Genomic DNA, 17,034 nt, shown 5'->3' on the forward strand with positions numbered 1-17,034 from the left:
CACATGAAGTATGGGCTTTGCAAAAACTCCATCACTCTAGTGACCGAGCAAGACAGAGCTGTCAAGAGCCCAAAGTTGAATGGCATGGAGACCAAACAGCCATCACCCGAGGGTTTGGTAAAGCCCAAGCCTGTTATGGCCAATGGACAACTCAACATCACCAGAGATGATCTCAAAGACAATCTGGATTCCACAAATAAGGACACCAAAGCACACGTTGAAAAGCTGATCAACCAAAAAGACGTGACTGTACCCTCACCAACTGGGCATAGCCCAGTTTCAAAGCCAATCGCTATTGAAGGCGTTTTGAGACCTTCGGCCTTTATGCCGGTTGGAACAGAGAGAGGCCACCTACCTGAAATCATACCACCGGTAGGCCCAGTCAAAGGAGTCCATAGTGAGGGGTCTGCTTTCCAAAGGTTAATATCGACCCCATGGAAAACTGCAGAACTGGTTCCACCGGAGCTTGGCCCTAAGCCAACAATCCCACATTACATGAGACCTATGATACCAGAATATAAGTACTATGAGCCCGGGGTGCCGGCTGTCCTCCCGTACATGTATGATAGCTCAAGGATCTCAATGTTCAGTTCCACAGACCACAGACTCTTCCGTCCTCACCTCATTCAATCTTCAGGACTCTCCATGCCGAATCCGATAAATCCATCAATTGATTACAGACTGATGCATCAGTTCCAGCAGAGCTCGTCCTTGCCATATGGCTTCTACCGGCCGGCCGAACACTCTTTTTTGCCATATGGCCTCAAGTTATCTCATGGATTGACCAAAGCCCCCACAGCACCAAGCATGGACAACACACCTTTCCTCTACCCAACCTCCAGCCCACCACTTTTCTACTCCTTAGAACCATCTCAAAAACAAGTGGAATGTCAAAAAGAGGTTCTTCTCGGCCAAGACAATCATAAACATGAAGGAGAGGGCCTGAAGATGAGTCCGCGGGCTGCCAGTGCCGCTACTGGCTCTCCTGGTAGACCGAGTCCGACCAACTTCACTCAGAACAGTCAAGGCTTTGAAGGGATCTTTGACCTGTCCAGCAAATCTACCTCTACGTTAGGAAAGTGGGACAGTTTGGGGCAAAACCCAACAGCTTTCAAGCCGGTGAAGAAGAGCACAGACTCCCAGCCTTCGCTAAGTCGAGGAGAGTCTCCATGGTAAGTCGTCTCAAAATTGGTTGACCCCCTTGATTTTTTTCTTTTTACAGTATCTACCTTGACTTCTCACATTAAGTCATATCAATGTAGATGTAGAAGAGATTCCTCATTTTAAGTCTGAGCAACAAAACGTAGCTATGATGTTAACCTTGAAATTAGGTGGTTGATGATTTGGAATATATCTGTGGAGACCTTCCACCTTGTCCCTTACGTCTTATGTAAATCACCGTAGATTCAATGTTTATGTAAGTCGGAGTAATTAAAAACTGGCTATGACGTTAGTTTCATAATTGGTCAATCCCGTTTATGTTGATGGCATACAACGCACCCTCAATGTCTCATGTTGATTTGTACCATTCCATCTCCTTGCTTCCCTGGGTGTCATGACCAGCTTTTACCACCCTCTTCCAAATCAGAGCCCGTTAAGCCAAAGTACACGTAGATAAGCATCTCTGGGGTTAAGTCGGGGCAATAAGAGAAGATGTTTGCTTTTACGTTACTTGATCTCGATTTTCATGGTCTCCTCCACCTAGCCCTCGATGTCCCACGTTGATTCATTTCTTGCTTCTCCCAAGGCTCCTGACAGCATCTTCCATTTAGAGAGCAAGGCAATGTAGATAGTTAAGAAGCTTTTAAAGAGGACAGTGTTCTTAAACTCTCCCAATTTTTGTCATTTCAGTTCTGCCAATGAAGAAGTCATGTCCTCCGCAGATACTGATGCCGACTGTGACACATCAACGAGCGGCGATGACGAGGCATTCATACCGCTTAACCTTTCTAAAAGGGTAGAGCTAGATACAGCTATCGCCCCAGAACAACCGCCCACCGCCGACTTCATGGAGCAAGATATGCCACTGAACCTGTCCGTCAAAGACTTGGGCAGGAAAGACGATGCAGAAGAGAAGTCTCCAAATCAAAGGCCGCATTCACCAAACCAAGACGCCATTGACATGGCAGACGTAAAGGCGCTGATGGACCAATGCGATGAGCAGAAGCAATCGGCGGCGGTAGCCCTTTGCCAGCTGGCGTCATACAGCCCCATTCCAACGGCTCGGGCGGTGGAGGAGGACAGTTGTGAAATGCAAGGGGATAAACCAGAGCAAACAGAAGTGACCTCTCTGGGTCACCAAAAGGAAGAAAGTCACGGCAAACTTAGGGGTCAAAAAAGAGGGACCTCCAAAGACGTGGGCAAAACGGCTGCCAAAAAAGCAAAAATATCTGACTGCAACAGAGTCTTCACACTGAGGAAGAGGCAGAGGATGTCCTAGATGGCGTCCGTCCGTCTCGCTGTTCCTGAGAGCTGCTTTTCGATGACTACATGCGGACAGGCAATAACTGGCTAATCTGAAGTACTTGCTGACAAGCACAGACTCTAATGAACTGATGAAGCTAATATTTAGCGGCTGTCCTCTCCCCGCCCCCGCTGCTCACCCCATCCCCCGCGAAGGATACGGGTCAGGACGCAATCATATTTATATATTGGTAATATTTATTTTTGTATAAAGCATAGCCGGCGCTGCTGCAGGGTGAGGGGCTGACATCTGCCGTACGGCTGTACAGACGCACGTGCGCGCCGGATACGGACGCTTCCTGGTTTTGTCTTTTTTATGTTCTGCTTTCCACACAAAATGAAGAATAAAAAAATAAATAAAAATAATAATAAAGGCTTTATTTCTCAGAAATCAGTAATCTGGGTGGTCCTTACAGGCTAAAAATGGTAGCAGACGAGTGGGCAGGTCTCCACTATGTGGGCATGCTGCTCACCTGAAATACTCTGTGCTGCAGATCTGCTAGAGATCACACTGGTAACAGCAGCGCCACACTGTCCTACCATCCTCTTATTACAGAGCGTTTCAAGGTCATACTGATCAGAGATTATGCCCACAGCAGGGACAGGGCCGGCACCAGAGGCAGAGACCCGCCACCTCCCACCAGAGCCCAGGCCCCCCCAACAGCACCAGAGGCAGGGCCCAGGCCCCCCTTCCTGGCACCAGAGGCAGGGCCCAGGCCCCCCCTCCTGGCACCAGAGGCAGGGCCCAGGCCCCCCCTCCTGGTACCAGAGGCAGGGCCCAGGCCCACCCACGACACCAGAGGCAGAGCCCGGCCCCCCCCCCCTCCCGGCACCAGAGGTAGAGCCCAGGACCCCCCGCATCACCAGAGACAGAGCCCAGGCTCCCCAGCACCAGAGGCAGAGCCCAGCCCCCCCCCCCCCCACGGCACCAGAGGCAGAGCCCAGGCCCCCCCACGGCACCAGAGGCAGGGCCCAGGCCCACCCACGACACCAGAGGCAGAGCCCGGGCCCCCCCCCCCCCTCCCGGCACCAGAGGTAGAGCCCAGGACCCCCCGCATCACCAGAGACAGAGCCCAGGCTCCCCAGCACCAGAGGCAGAGCCCAGGCCCCCCCCACGGCACCAGAGGCAGAGCCCAGGCCCCCCCCACGGCACCAGAGGCAGAGCCCAGGCCCCCCCCACGGCACCAGAGGCAGAGCCCAGGCCCCCCCACAGCACCAGAGGCAGAGGCCAGGCCCCCCCACGGCACCAGAGGCAGAGCCCAGGCCCCCCCCACGGCACCAGAGGCAGAGCCCAGGCCCCCCCACGGCACCAGAGGCAGAGCCCAGGCCCCCCCCACGGCACCAGAGGCAGAGCCCAGGCCCCCCCCACGGCACCAGAGGCAGAGCCCAGGCCCCCCCACAGCACCAGAGGCAGAGGCCAGGCCCCCCCACAGCACCAGAGGCAGAGCCCAGGCCCCCCCCACGGCACCAGAGGCAGAGCCCAGGCCCCCCCACGGCACCAGAGGCAGAGGCCAGGCCCCCCCACAGCACCAGAGGCAGAGCCCGGGCACACCCCATCACCTGAGAGAGTCCACGCTGGTCACACATAATAAATTATGGCAGGAGTCACAGTGATACTATAACAAGAATTTACATAGGACTGCCAGTGAGCGTAATTCACACTGTGATAATCTTTCACTTTGTGGTTGCGGAGGAGGAAGGAAGGAAGGCGACAAGGAGACAGGTGTCTGCGGGGCGTGGAGCCCACGGAGACCTCGATGCTGGCTGGCAATAGTGGTGGCGACGGCCCATCCTGACATCCACCCACAATGTTCACCTCTTCTGCTATTAGGCCCGAGGCAAGAGAAAGTGAGTGCCGGCACCGATGGCTGGAGGCGACGGAGGAATGTGACTGCAGACAATGGGACAGAACACACAGTGACGACAACGCATCCGCAGATGGTCACCTTGACTGTGCGAGCGCCCGGCCACCGCGTTGGTGATGTGTATCCCACGGGGCCAGGCACAAGTCTATACTCGCAGGCCCTGCGGCTACAGGTGTCCTGGACGGGACGGCGGGAAAACATGGCGCGGGCCCAAACTTACACAATGCAAATCAGGTCTTCGTGCTGGACCTAAATGTAGCGACTACTGGCTGCAGCACAGAAAGGGTTAACCAGCCCAGATCAGAACGGCCTCCCACCCAGGGGGTTGTGGTGGGGCATCGGCCGTATATTACTATGTAGGTGACCTAATGCCGTCTCATACAGGAGGGGACAGTAATGGGGGGAGACAGTAAAGGGTGGACAGTAATGGGGGGAGACAGTAAAGGGTGGGGGGAGACAGTAATGGGGGAGGAGACAGTAATGGGGAAGGGACAGCAACGGGAGCAGCGTTTACCGTCAGGGAGGCGAGAGGGAAGGAGCAGTCCTCTCCGGCCGAGCTCCGCAAGGGCGAGGCAGCCCCCGTGCCAGGCGTTATTGGTCTCCTGGAAACTGCGGGGAGAAGAACGGCAAGAAATAATGGTCAGATCCCACCAATCACCCAGTAGGAGGACAAAGATGTAAGTGGGGGGCACTGAGTGTCATGGGGGGGGGGTCACATCTTCCCAGAATGATATCACAACATGATCATTAAGGACAGGATGGGAAGAATAAAAGCAGCACAGAGTATTACAGGAGAGAAGTGTGAGGGGGCAGTGACATATCATGTGAGAGAAGGCACATCCCTGTAGGGGTCTCCCCATTCCTGTGGGGTCTCCTGAGGAGGTGGGGTAGACCTGTAGGGGCATCGGGGGGAGCCTATCCCTGTAGGGGTCTCGTGGGGGTGGGGACCCAATCCCTGTAAGAGTCACGAGGAACCATTCCTATGGGTTTTTTGTCTCTCAGGACCCCAAAGGTATGGTCCCCATTTCCAGGAAGGTCTGAGGGGTCCATCCCTGTGAAGGTGAGGGTATTGTACATGACGTAATCTCATGGTCTGGACAATTTATATAATGGTCTGTGTACCCAGGACAGGAGGGGACGTGTCTGGAGGGCGCACAAGTTAGCACAGGCCTCCAGGTGCACGGGGAACCGATATGCAAATCTTTCCAGGTAACCGTCCTACACATCTCCGGCCAGCATCAGATAGGACCCCTACATACCGATGAGCGTCACCGCCCCCTTATCCCAGACAGAACAGAAAGCCTAGCCTCCAACGTCGTGGACCCCGAAACCCCCTGGGACGACCCCCTGTAGACAGGTGGATATCATTTTGTGATTACCTGAAGCAGTCGAGCATAGAGCCCACCACGTCATCGGCCAGGTCTCTGGGCAGCCGGCCGGTCAGCCGTCCGATCCTGGGAAAAGAAAACAGGTGATGGGGTAAGCGGGGTGGGGGACGAAGCGGGTGCGGGACAATGGATGGCGCGGGTGCGGGACAATGGACGGCGCGGGTGCGGGGCATAGGGACAGAACGGGCTCGGGGCGGGGGACGGAGCGGGTGCAGGGCATAGGGCGAGGGACGGAGCAGGCGAGAGTAGGAGCGGGTGCGGGGCACAGGGCGAGGGACAGAGCGGGCGCGAGGCATGATTTGGAGAATTGGCTGCAGACTGACAAGGAAGTGAGGGAGCAAACAAAGCTCCTGCCCCGAGGGCTCAGCAAATTTCACTACAATGATGTTTACTCTGCCAACTGTGAGACCTGTAACGGTCGGGCGAGAAGGGGGAAGACAAAAAGACAAAAAAAAAAAGACTTTAGTGCCCAGCAGGCCCACGTACCCTTTCGCCGCAGACCATCGCACAATGGTGTCTTTATCCTTCAGCCCCACCAGCAACTGCTCTGTAAACAGATCAAAAGTCAGAAATTAAAAAAACAAGACATATTTAGGGACTGGAATTTGCTCTCTCTGTACTCTTCTGTTATCTAAAATTGCTATATTTAAATAAAAAAAATATTATATATATATATATATATATATATATATATATATATATATATATATATATATATATATATATATCTCTATCTGTCGGGGGGCGCTGTTGCATTGAAGTCTATGGAAAAGATCAGCTGCTGCTATATAGTGATGAAAAGCGGTACTGCAGATTATGACCAAGAAAAATAAAGTTGGTCCGCGGTCGGTCCGTACCCAGTGGCGTATCCAGGGGGGGGCAGCCGGGGCATGTGCCCCGGGCACAGCCGACAGGGGGGGCGCCAGCGGGCCGCCTGATGATGCGGCGGTCCAAGGAGGCTCCTCGTCGGCGGCATTCTGCCGCCCCCACACTGAAATTATAGTCCCGTTCCCTGAGCCAGCTGTCAAATTGACAGCCGGCTCAGAGAAAGTGCTGCGCGTGGAATCCCAAGTGTCAGCAGCGTAACTACCGCGGTCGCAGGTGGGACTGCACTTGTCCCGAAGCAGAGCCCCTCCACCGCAGAGAGCCGCACACCACAACTATTGCTGCTGCTGCTCTGTGTGCACAGGACCTAGGATGAGGTCACAGGAGGGGAGGAGTCAGAGTCACATGATCGGGACGGGAGGACCTCTGTGTAGTGCAGGACTCTGCTGGTTCTCATGGTGCTGGACGAGGGTAAGGTTTTGTGTGGGGTCAGGAGTGGTTTGTGTGGATGTAGCAGAGCCGTGTGTGTATGAGGTGTACAGAGCGGAGCCGTGTGTGCAAGGTGTAAGGAGCGGAGCCGTGTGTGTGCGGAGCGGAGCCGTGTGTGTACGAGGTGTACAGAGCGGAGCCGTGTGTGTACGAGGTGTACAGAGCGGAGCCGTGTGTGCAAGGTGTATGGAGCGGAGCTGGGTGTGTATGAGGTGTACGGAGCGGAGCCGTGTGTGTATGAGGTGTACAGAGCGGAGCCGTGTGTGCAAGGTGTATGGAGCGGAGCCGTGTGTGTACGGAGCCGGAGCCGTGTGTGTACGAGGTGTACAGAGCGGAGCCGTGTGTGCAAGGTGTATGGAGCGGAGCTGGGTGTGTACGAGGGGTGCGGAGCGGAAGCTGCGTGTGCAAGGTGTATGGAGCGGAGCCGTGTGTGTACGGAGCGGAGCCGTGTGTGTACGAGGTGTACAGAGCGTAGCCGTGTGTGCAAGGTGTATGGAGCGGAGCTGGGTGTGTACGAGGTGTGCGGAGCGGAAGCCGTGTGTGCAAGGTGTATGGAGCGGAGCCGTGTGTGTACGGAGCGGAGCCGTGTGTGTACGGAGCGGTGTGTGTACGAGGTGTACAGAGCGGAGCCGTGTGTGCAAGGTGTATGGAGCGGAGCTGGGTGTGTACGAGGTGTGCGGAGCAGAAGCCGTGTGTGCAAGGTGTATGGAGCGGAGCTGGGTGTGTACGAGGTGTGCGGAGCGGAAGCCGTGTGCAAGGTGTATGGAGCGGAGCCGTGTGTGTACGGAGCGGAGCCGTGTGTGTACGGAGCGGAGCCGTGTGTGTACGGAGCGGAGTCGAGTGTGTACGAGGTGTACAGAGCGGAGCCGTGTGTGCAAGGTGTATGGAGCGGAGCTGGGTGTGTACGAGGTGTACAGAGCGGAGCCGTGTGTGCAAGGTGTATGGAGCGGAGCTGGGTGTGTACGAGGTGTGCGGAGCGGAAGCCGTGTGTGTAAGGTGTACGGAGCTCAGCCGCGTGTGTAGGAGTAACTAGGTGTGGCCATTATACTGTACGCAATATGTGTGTGTGTGTGTGTTTATGCGTGCATGCGTAGCGTTGCAGGTGAATGTGCAGAGAGGTAAATGGTTTTGTGTGAATGTGTACGGGGAGGAGAGGCGAGGGCAATGATGGGGCTGACGGGGAGAGTGCAATAATTGGGATGGAGGGAGAGGAGGAAATGATGGATGTGGTGGAATGGGCAATGATGGAGGTGGAAATTGGAATGGTCGATGGTGGTGGGGGGAGAATGCAATGATGGTGGGGAGGAGGAAATCATGGAGGTGGTGGAAAGGGCAATAATGAGGGGGGGGGGAGAAATTATGGACGTGGTAGAATGGACAAGGATGGTGGTGGTGGAAAGCACACTGATGATATTGGAGGGGGAGAAAATGATGGAGTTGGTGGAATGGGCAAGTATGGTGATGGCGGCGGAAAGGACAATGATGATCGTGGTGGAAAGGGCAATGATGGGGATGGTGGGGAAGAGAAAATGATGGATATGGTGGAAAAGACAAAGGAGGAAATGATTGAGGTGGTGGAATGGGAAATTATGGGGTGGTGGGGGAGAAAGCAATGATAGTGGTGGTGGAGAAGGCGAAGATGGAGGTGGTGAAGAGAGCAATGATGGGGTGGGGTAGAGGAAAATAATAGGCATATATGAGGAAACAGTACAGGAGAATGGGGGGCATGTATGGGCAATGGGGGGCATGTATGAGGAAACAGTACGGGGGGATGGGTGCAGACAGTATGGGGAGCGAATGGGGGAATGTATGCGGGCACAGTATGAGTAGCGATGTGAAAAATGCATGTTTACAGAGTACGGGGAGTGAGGGTGATGGGATGTGTGCAGACACAATGGGGAGTCAGGTGATCAGGCAGTATAGAAAGTGAGGGGGTAAATATATGAGGAGACAGTATGGTGAACAGGAGGGATGTGAGAGGAGACAGTATGAGGAGGGAGGGGAATAGTGTGAGGAGGCAGTATGGGGGGAGAAAAGTGATTGGGCATAGAATAGAAACTGAGTAGTGGGGGCGTAGCATGGAGGGACAGTGTAAGGGCACAGCCAGGAGGGGACAGTATACCAAGGAGGGGGAGTGTGATGAGAGAGTACAGTATAAATACTGGGCCCTATAGGGGGGACACAGTGTGAGAGGACAGTGTGAAGAGGGGGCCGGTATGGAGAGGAGAGGTCAGTGTGAAGAGCATGTACCATAAGAGGGACAGTGGGGGGTCATATTTTATGCAGACAATATAGTGAGGGGCAATTTTTTATTCAGGAGCATTTTAATGACACTTCTATCTTTAAGGGCATCATGTGGAGATTTTCTGCAAAAGAGCGGAGAAGATGGAAGTCTGCAGAGACGAGCTGTGGATGAGAAAACTCATCATGGGGTCTGGACAAGATGAAGAAAAGAAGAACGGCTCCAGAGGCGACGTCATCTATAAGGTACCTGGATGTAAATGTTATTTGTGATACTGACTAATTCTCATGTTTTTATTTATGTTAGGAGCATTAAAGGGGATGTCCAGGTTTGTAATGAGTCTGCAGTCATTCTATGTGACTGCAGACTTCTGAGTTCTCACAGTGCGCACTGCACGCTGTCAGGATTCTCTCGTGCCGGCGATTTACATACATGCGGTCACGTGCTGACTAGACTCACTCTATGAAAATGAACTGAGCGAGGCTGGGCACGTCTAGTCAGAATGTGGTCAGAAGTATACAAATCCCATGCTTGTGCTGACATGACTGTCCACCGGCAAGGGAGAATCCTAAAAGTGTGCAGTGCATGCGTTGTGAGAATTCAGAAGCTGCGATGTCAGGATTCAGCTCTGCAGGTTCCAGTAGTCGTCACATGGACACGTCACTCATATGTGATTTTCATACTTCTGGTCCTGTGACAACGAGCTTCTCTTCTGCTTCTCTCAGTTTTTCACTGAATATTGAGAGCATTAGGGAGAGGAGCTCGTGGGCACATGACTAAGTGTGCAAATCGCATATGTCCTGGGGGGCGCCAAAATGAATTCTAGCCCCGGGTGCCAGAAACCCTAGATACGCCTCTGTCCGTACCTACTACACTCTCGATCTCCTCCGGGATGTCGTACTCCTCGTCGTCGGGGGAGGAAGTCGCGGAGGGATTCTGGACGCTGGCCGAAGATTGAAGCAAATTGGCAGCCAGAGATCTGGATCCGCGCTGATACCTGAGGAGAGGCAGAGACGTTATATATATTTATTTTTATTTTCTTTAAACCATTTTCCTTCCTTTTTCGGCCTCCTCAGGGGACTAGAACTGCGATTGTCTGATCACTTGTCCTATATATCAGATTACCACTGTACATAGTAATACTGATGTTCTCCTATGAGGCCCAGCTACGGGTGGGCTAAGATCACGGCCATCGGTGGCATTCAGCAGCCATTGGCTCCCCGCAATGTGCTGCAGGGAGACAGGTGAAGGACACTAGTACTCCAACCCCAAACGTGGTCTCTTGGACCTGAGCTGGGGGCGCTATTCCATGTGAGCTCATGCCTGGGACCCCACTATTCAGCCGTGGTATCTAGTCAACATTTATGGCCACCCTAATTTTTCAGAGGTTCACAAAGCTGAGACACAAGGATGTTCCTACTTGGCCTTCTCCTTCATCCCCAGAACACAGCCCCCATATCTCAGCTTCCAGCCCCCTATTAACCTATCAGTATTAAAAGCCCAGAAGTCATGGGTTTAAATGGTAGGGAAGGTGACGCCGGCTCCTTTGCCCGCCTATCAGCGTGGGAGATCTGATGGAGGGTCGGTGGGGATGAGGACCCTGCTGGATTTCTGTAGCCGGTGGCTGCTCCGTTCTGCATAGTAAAGGGTCGGCACAATGCAGCCTCCGCGGGAACCACGGACATCAAATGATGGGAGTGTTAGACTTGGATGAGGCTTATGTGCTGCCAGAGGGGCAGTAAAAGCCGAGTTGTTTCCCATGTGTCAGCAGAGCTGCTGGGAAGCCGCCCAACCTGTTCGGCAGCCTCGTACCATTAGCATCACAGAGAAGCTGTCATTAATGACTTTTGGAATTTTTTCCCTCTGCCTGCGGAGGCTCCTGTGAATCCCCCTACTCTGTAGGTTTTCTTACCTCCCATAGGCTTGCATGCGGCATGATACATACCTCCACTTGGCCACTTTGGGTTTGAGGAAGGTGAGCCCCAGGCGCTGGACCAGCTTGACTCCCAGCTTGCGGAGCACTGTCTGGTTGCTGTCACTGAGCTTGCAGTTATCCAGGGCGTTCAGCACAGTGGAGGCTGCGACAGAGATAATGGAGGTAGTAGTACATGTTACCAAAGCAAGCGTTACAGGGAAAGTTGGCAGACAATTCCCAATTAAAGTTTTCCTAAGTGATAACCTGCAAGGCGGGACCACCCCCCATTAATCACAATTTGAAGGGGTTTCTCACCTTCTCATAATATTAACAATGTTTGTCCTGAATTATAAAAAAAAAAGCTGCTTTTTCCATAAACAGCACTTTTATGTCAGTGTAAACATATATTCATTGAATTAGGTACCGCCATGGGTATCTAATGTACCCACTAAACTTCCAAAGCCAATTATATTTAACAAACAAACGAAAAACAAGGCTTATTCTTTTTCCCCAAAAACAGTACCGTCCTTTTTCCCAAAACAGCACTATCCCTTTAGCAGGTTGGCACCGGTCACTTAAATTAAGCAGAGATGCAAAACCCGAACCACCACAATGACATGTGGGGAGCTGTTCCTGGAAAAAGCTGCAATGTTTTGCATTCTTTCAGTTTCAGGTTATTGGCATTGGCAGTGGCAGTTCAGTGGGTGTATTCGGTATGCATGAAGGTACCAAATTAAATCTGCAACAGCTCCCTAAGAAATAAGCTAAGTGAACCAAGCAGACTTATCACCAGAAATATAACTGAATGACAACCTCTCTAGGTGTCACAGCAGCCATATTGCTTATCACCAGGCTTCCACAAGATTAGAAACAACAAAGACAGTACTGAGAAGAGCCTGAAACAGTTTACCAGAATAACTTTTTCTGAATTGCACTTTCAGCAACTGTCTGGACGTAGCATTATAAAAACTTGGTTGACTTCCTCCAAAAGCAGCGCCACCCCTGTCTACTGGTCCTCTATGGTATTGCAGCTCTGTAACTAACTTGAAAGAAGATGAGCTGCAATACCAGGCTCAACCTGTAGACCCAGTTGGCGCTGTTTTTGTAAGAAGCCAGCAATGTTTTTAATATACTGAACAACCCCATTAATGTTTAGGCCAGTGTCTCACCATAGGGTAAACAGTCTTCTCTTTTGCCATGCTTGAAAAGCTGGGCCTGCAGTGAAAAAATTAAAGAAATCTATCATGTATAAATATAATTTATATTAAAAGTATGAACTATACATCCCGGCCAGCCCTGAATATTGCTACTCTTATTGCAGTCCCCTACAGCTGTTTGGAAGAGCTAATATCTGACCTACTTGCTGGCTGTTTCCAGTGAGATGGCGGAATGATTCAGCATAGTTCATTTCATTATTTGCATACCAAAGATGAGCCGGTTCCGCGGTACTAGGAAGAGCTGACCTAATTTGCTCTATAGAAGCGTAATTAAACGCAGGTTGGCAGGGCGCCACGTAGAGATGACTTCTCGGGTGTTAATAAAATGCATTCCACTCCGTGGACAAATAAAAAAAAAACTCCGCTCTCGGCGAGCAATCCTGTTAACAAGACGCATTCTGGCACGGATTGCGGCAATCGGAGGAAAATGTATCTGGAGTCTCATTCCAATAACATGAACTGATGGAAATTTAATAAGTTGTGCACAGATAAAGAAGGAATATTACTACCCTTTTAAAAGGGTAAAAAAAATAGTTACTTTCTTAAATTTAAAAAAAGAAAAAAACAACATGCTCAACGAAAAGGGATGTGCAGTATTGCAGGTCAGCACCACCAACAAAGAAAAACCTAAGGAATAGTGAATGCTGTTTCTGGATCAGAGCAACCATGATTTTCTAGTTCCAATAACCCTTTTTCATAAATGTAGTTGGTACCGGCAGTTTAGTGGGTGCATTACATACCCATGGCGGTACCTAATTTAATGAACGAGCAACTACACCCTGTGAAACGAAGCCTGAAGCAAGTGAGTACAAGCCACCTGATTACTGCGCCACTTGAAGTCATGCTCTTTACTGAACATATAATATCCTTAGAGCCCTGCATTATAAAAAAAAAAGAAGTGCTAAAACCAGGACATTTTAGTCAACATAGGCTATATTTGGGACAATTAGATGTCATTAGACATCCCCACCCCTGCTATTTACTTAAAAGCACAGTAACTGCCTTGACTAATGCCATTTGCTGTGCACACAATTCGAAGACCACCCCCTTTAAATAGCTCCCATGTCACACTCCACCTGAAAATGTCCTCATTTACAAGTCTCCATTATCTTTAAAAACTTTATTCCAGAGGGAAAGAGTTTTTGGAGAGTCACATGTAATAGACAAATATTTCACACCGTGCACAGTGTGTGACAAATACAACCCCTGGCAGAGTGCCCTGACCACTGTGCCAAGTTTCAATAGCTGGTAGTGCCCTGGGGCAAAGCACCTGCGTAGCTTAGACCCCAAGGATACAGGTGTATCTTAAGAGAGGGGGTGTGGGAGATAGAAAAAAACAAGAACACTTTCATCACACTGGGATTAGTAGAAGCGTTGCCCTTTCTCTTAATAAAAGAAGAATATTTACAGTGTCTACAGTGGAAGAGGCCATTTTAGATTTCAAACTTAAAGGGGTACTAGAACGAACATAAACATTTCCAGAGGAACTCTGCTTAAGAGAAAAAGTTATATTCCACCCACTAAATAAGTATTGTCAGTACAGACAAATGTCAGGCAATTTCCACAACCACTTAAAACCATGAAGAAAACCTTTTTTGAAGAGTGGCTGCTGTGGTATAGGAAGAAGGCCCAACTGCATAGGCAAGTTAGAAAATCTGCTCTAGGTGGAAAATGAAGGGGGAAAATACTTTTCTCCATGTTGTGTATATGGCAACTCGGAACAGATGCACATTTCAATAATTTAGCATCTATTTGCGTTGACCTTTAGCGGGTGGGGTAGGTACCCATGGCGGTTCCCTGTAAAGTCTCATGTTATGATCCCCATATATACAGTATAACCTCAGGTGTGCAATGTCACCCTGCAACTCTTGCAAGCTGCCCAGTACGGTGCAACAATAAACTGTAATGGGGTGAGGTGGGGAAATCATACAGAAAAATAGAATTGGCATGGTTGATAACAACAATTTTGTTGATGGAACTCAAAAAAAAACCTCCCAAAAGAAGTTGCCGTCCGTCAGGGAGTATAAAGAACATTGTGATCCAGTTTAGCAGTGGTTAGATAATTCAGTGGTGAGGGACCACACCTCAGCCTCGGACTTAAAGGGCCACAGGGAGGACATCTCCAAGCTCATTATAGTAGGTGGTGCTTGAACCATGCCTGTGAGGAATGCATGCCATGACATAGGGCAGGATTACAGCATCGGCAACCGATGCCACTTATCAGGTGACCTAAAAAACACTGGTCTGACAACCCGGCCTTCACCTCCAAGAGGAACACTCACGTAATCGGCCACCAATTATGTAAAATATGTGTGTCTGTAACTACTGGTTTCATGTTCAACATACAAACATGTATATTTTCTCCACACGTCTTCCATACATAGAAAAAGGACCAGCTAGGCAGCAGAATAGTGAGTGCAGCTCTGGAGTATAAGGCAGAACAGTAGCATTCCCTCGTGCAGCGTAGCAGTCTGTGTTGTGCAATGTACTGGTCAGAAATGTTTTAAATTTTTTCTACTGAAAATAAGTTCTTGTCCTAGAAATAAAACTAAACCCCGGGGGTCACATACTTTCCATCTTGGCTCCACACCCCGGTCAGCTATGATGAGTCCTCAGGCGACATTCTGTGTGTTTTGCAGCCTCTGGTTCCTAGGACCTGACTGTGCTGGTGTCACCCGTTTCTGCCGCCCGGAGCCTCATTCGGGTACACCGCTATTATCCGACATCGGGGCGGGAAAGCACAAAACTCAGAAAAATATCAACGTCTGTTCACAGGAAACACCTGACGGCAGCGCATGAACGAGGCCTTGTCACTGACAGTGGCACAGGTGATGGACGCTGCCGCTCCGGGTCATTGGAGACCGGCTGTTAACCGTTTACATGCTGCAGTAAAAAGACTAAATATGTTTCCTTTTATAAATTTTGTATCAGCAGCTCCATGAAAATTATTCAACATGTATCAAAAAAGAAGAAAAGCCCAGCGCACGACAGGGGGTCCTGCTCCTCTCTCCGGTATGCAGGCCAGTGATGGCACGATGGGGGGGTTCTACTCCTCTCCCCGGTATGTAGGCCAGTGATGGCACGACAGGGGGTTCTACTCCTCTCCCCGGTATGTAGGCCAGTGATGGCACGACGAGGGGGATCTACTCCTCTCCTCGGTATGTAGGCCAGTGATGGCACGATGGGGGGGGGGTCCTGCTCCTCTCCCCGGTATGTAGGCCAGTGATGGCACGACGGGGGGTTCTACTCCTCTCCCCGGTATGTAGGCCAGTGATGGCACGACGAGGGGATCTACTCCTCTCCTCGGTATGTAGGCCAGTGATGGCACGATGGGGGGGGGGTCCTGCTCCTCTCCCCGGTATGTAGGCCAGTGATGGCACGACGGGGGGTTCTACTCCTCTCCCCGGTATGTAGGCCAGTGATGGCACGACAGGGGGTTCTACTCCTCTCCCTGGTATGTAGGCCAGTGATGGCACGACGAGGGGATCTACTCCTCTCCTCGGTATGTAGGCCAGTGATGGCACGATGGGGGGGGGTCCTGCTCCTCTCCCCGGTATGTAGGCCAGTGATGGCACGACGGGGGGGTTCTACTCCTCTCCCCGGTATGTAGGCCAGTGATGGCACGACGAGGGGATCTACTCCTCTCCTCGGTATGTAGGCCAGTGATGGCACGATGGGGGGGGGGGTCCTGCTCCTCTCCCCGGTATGTAGGCCAGTGATGGCACGACGGGGGGTTCTACTCCTCTCCCCGGTATGTAGGCCAGTGATGGCACGACGAGGGGATCTACTCCTCTCCTCGGTATGTAGGCCAGTGATGGCACGATGGGGGGGGGGTCCTGCTCCTCTCCCCGGTATGTAGGCCAGTGATGGCACGATGGGGGGGATCCTGCTCCTCACCCCAGTATGTAGGCCAGTGAGGGCACGACGAGGGGATCTACTCCTCTCCTCGGTATGTAGGCCACTGATGGCACGATGGGGGGGGGGGTCCTGCTTCTCTCCCCGGTATGTAGGCCAGTGATGGCACGACGAGGGGGTCCTGCTCCTCTCCCCAGTATGTAGGCCAGTGATGGCACGACGAGGGGTCCTGTTCCTCTCCTCAGTATGTAGGCCAGTGATGGCACGACGGGGGGGTCCTGCTCCTCTCCCCAGTATGTAGGCCAGTGATGGCACGACGGGGGGTCCTGCTCCTCTCCCCAGTATGTAGGCCAGTGATGGCACGACGGGGGGGTCCTGCTCCTCTCCCCGGTATGTAGGCCAGTAATGGCACGACGGGAGGGGGGGGGGGGGGCACTGCTCCTCTCCCCGGTATGTAGGCCAGTAATGGCACGACGGGGGGTCCTGCTCCTCTCCCCAGTATGTAGGCCAGTGATGGCACGATGGGGGGGGGGGGGTTCCTGCTCCTCTCCCCGGTATGTAGGCCAGTGATGGCACGACGGGGGGGCCTGCTCCTCTCCCCAGTATGTAGACCAGTAATGGCACGACTTTGGGGGTCCTGCTCCTCTCCCCAGTATATAGGCCAGTAATGGCACGACGGGGGGTCCTGCTCCTCTCCCCAGTATGTAGGCCAGTGATGGCACGACGAGGGGTCCTGCTCCTCTCCCCGGTATGTAGGCCAGTGATGGCACGACGG

At 52.0% G+C, this 17,034-nt stretch overlaps 2 protein-coding genes across 2 annotated transcripts in view; one reads left to right on the forward strand and one right to left on the reverse strand.

Moving 5' to 3' along the window:
• Nucleotides 1–2,854, forward strand: part of ZNF750 (zinc finger protein 750) — a 7,599-nt gene extending 4,745 nt beyond the window's left edge. The window contains exons 2-3 of the mRNA XM_077254571.1: nucleotides 1–1,172; nucleotides 1,852–2,854. The exon at nucleotides 1–1,172 is cut by the window's left edge and continues 216 nt beyond it. Of these exons, the coding sequence (XP_077110686.1) occupies nucleotides 1–1,172; nucleotides 1,852–2,440 (1,761 nt within the window). The 3' untranslated portion in view covers nucleotides 2,441–2,854. The remainder of the gene's footprint in view (nucleotides 1,173–1,851) is intronic.
• Nucleotides 1–17,034, reverse strand: part of TBCD (tubulin folding cofactor D) — a 109,769-nt gene that overhangs the window by 69,293 nt on the left and 23,442 nt on the right. The window contains exons 9-14 of the mRNA XM_077254573.1: nucleotides 12,357–12,402; nucleotides 11,218–11,350; nucleotides 10,139–10,269; nucleotides 6,203–6,263; nucleotides 5,708–5,782; nucleotides 4,843–4,937 (exon numbers count right to left, since the gene is read on the reverse strand). Of these exons, the coding sequence (XP_077110688.1) occupies nucleotides 4,843–4,937; nucleotides 5,708–5,782; nucleotides 6,203–6,263; nucleotides 10,139–10,269; nucleotides 11,218–11,350; nucleotides 12,357–12,402 (541 nt within the window). The remainder of the gene's footprint in view (nucleotides 1–4,842; nucleotides 4,938–5,707; nucleotides 5,783–6,202; nucleotides 6,264–10,138; nucleotides 10,270–11,217; nucleotides 11,351–12,356; nucleotides 12,403–17,034) is intronic.

This window comes from Ranitomeya variabilis, chromosome 4, assembly GCF_051348905.1.
Source record: "Ranitomeya variabilis isolate aRanVar5 chromosome 4, aRanVar5.hap1, whole genome shotgun sequence".
NCBI lineage: Eukaryota > Metazoa > Chordata > Amphibia > Anura > Dendrobatidae > Ranitomeya > Ranitomeya variabilis.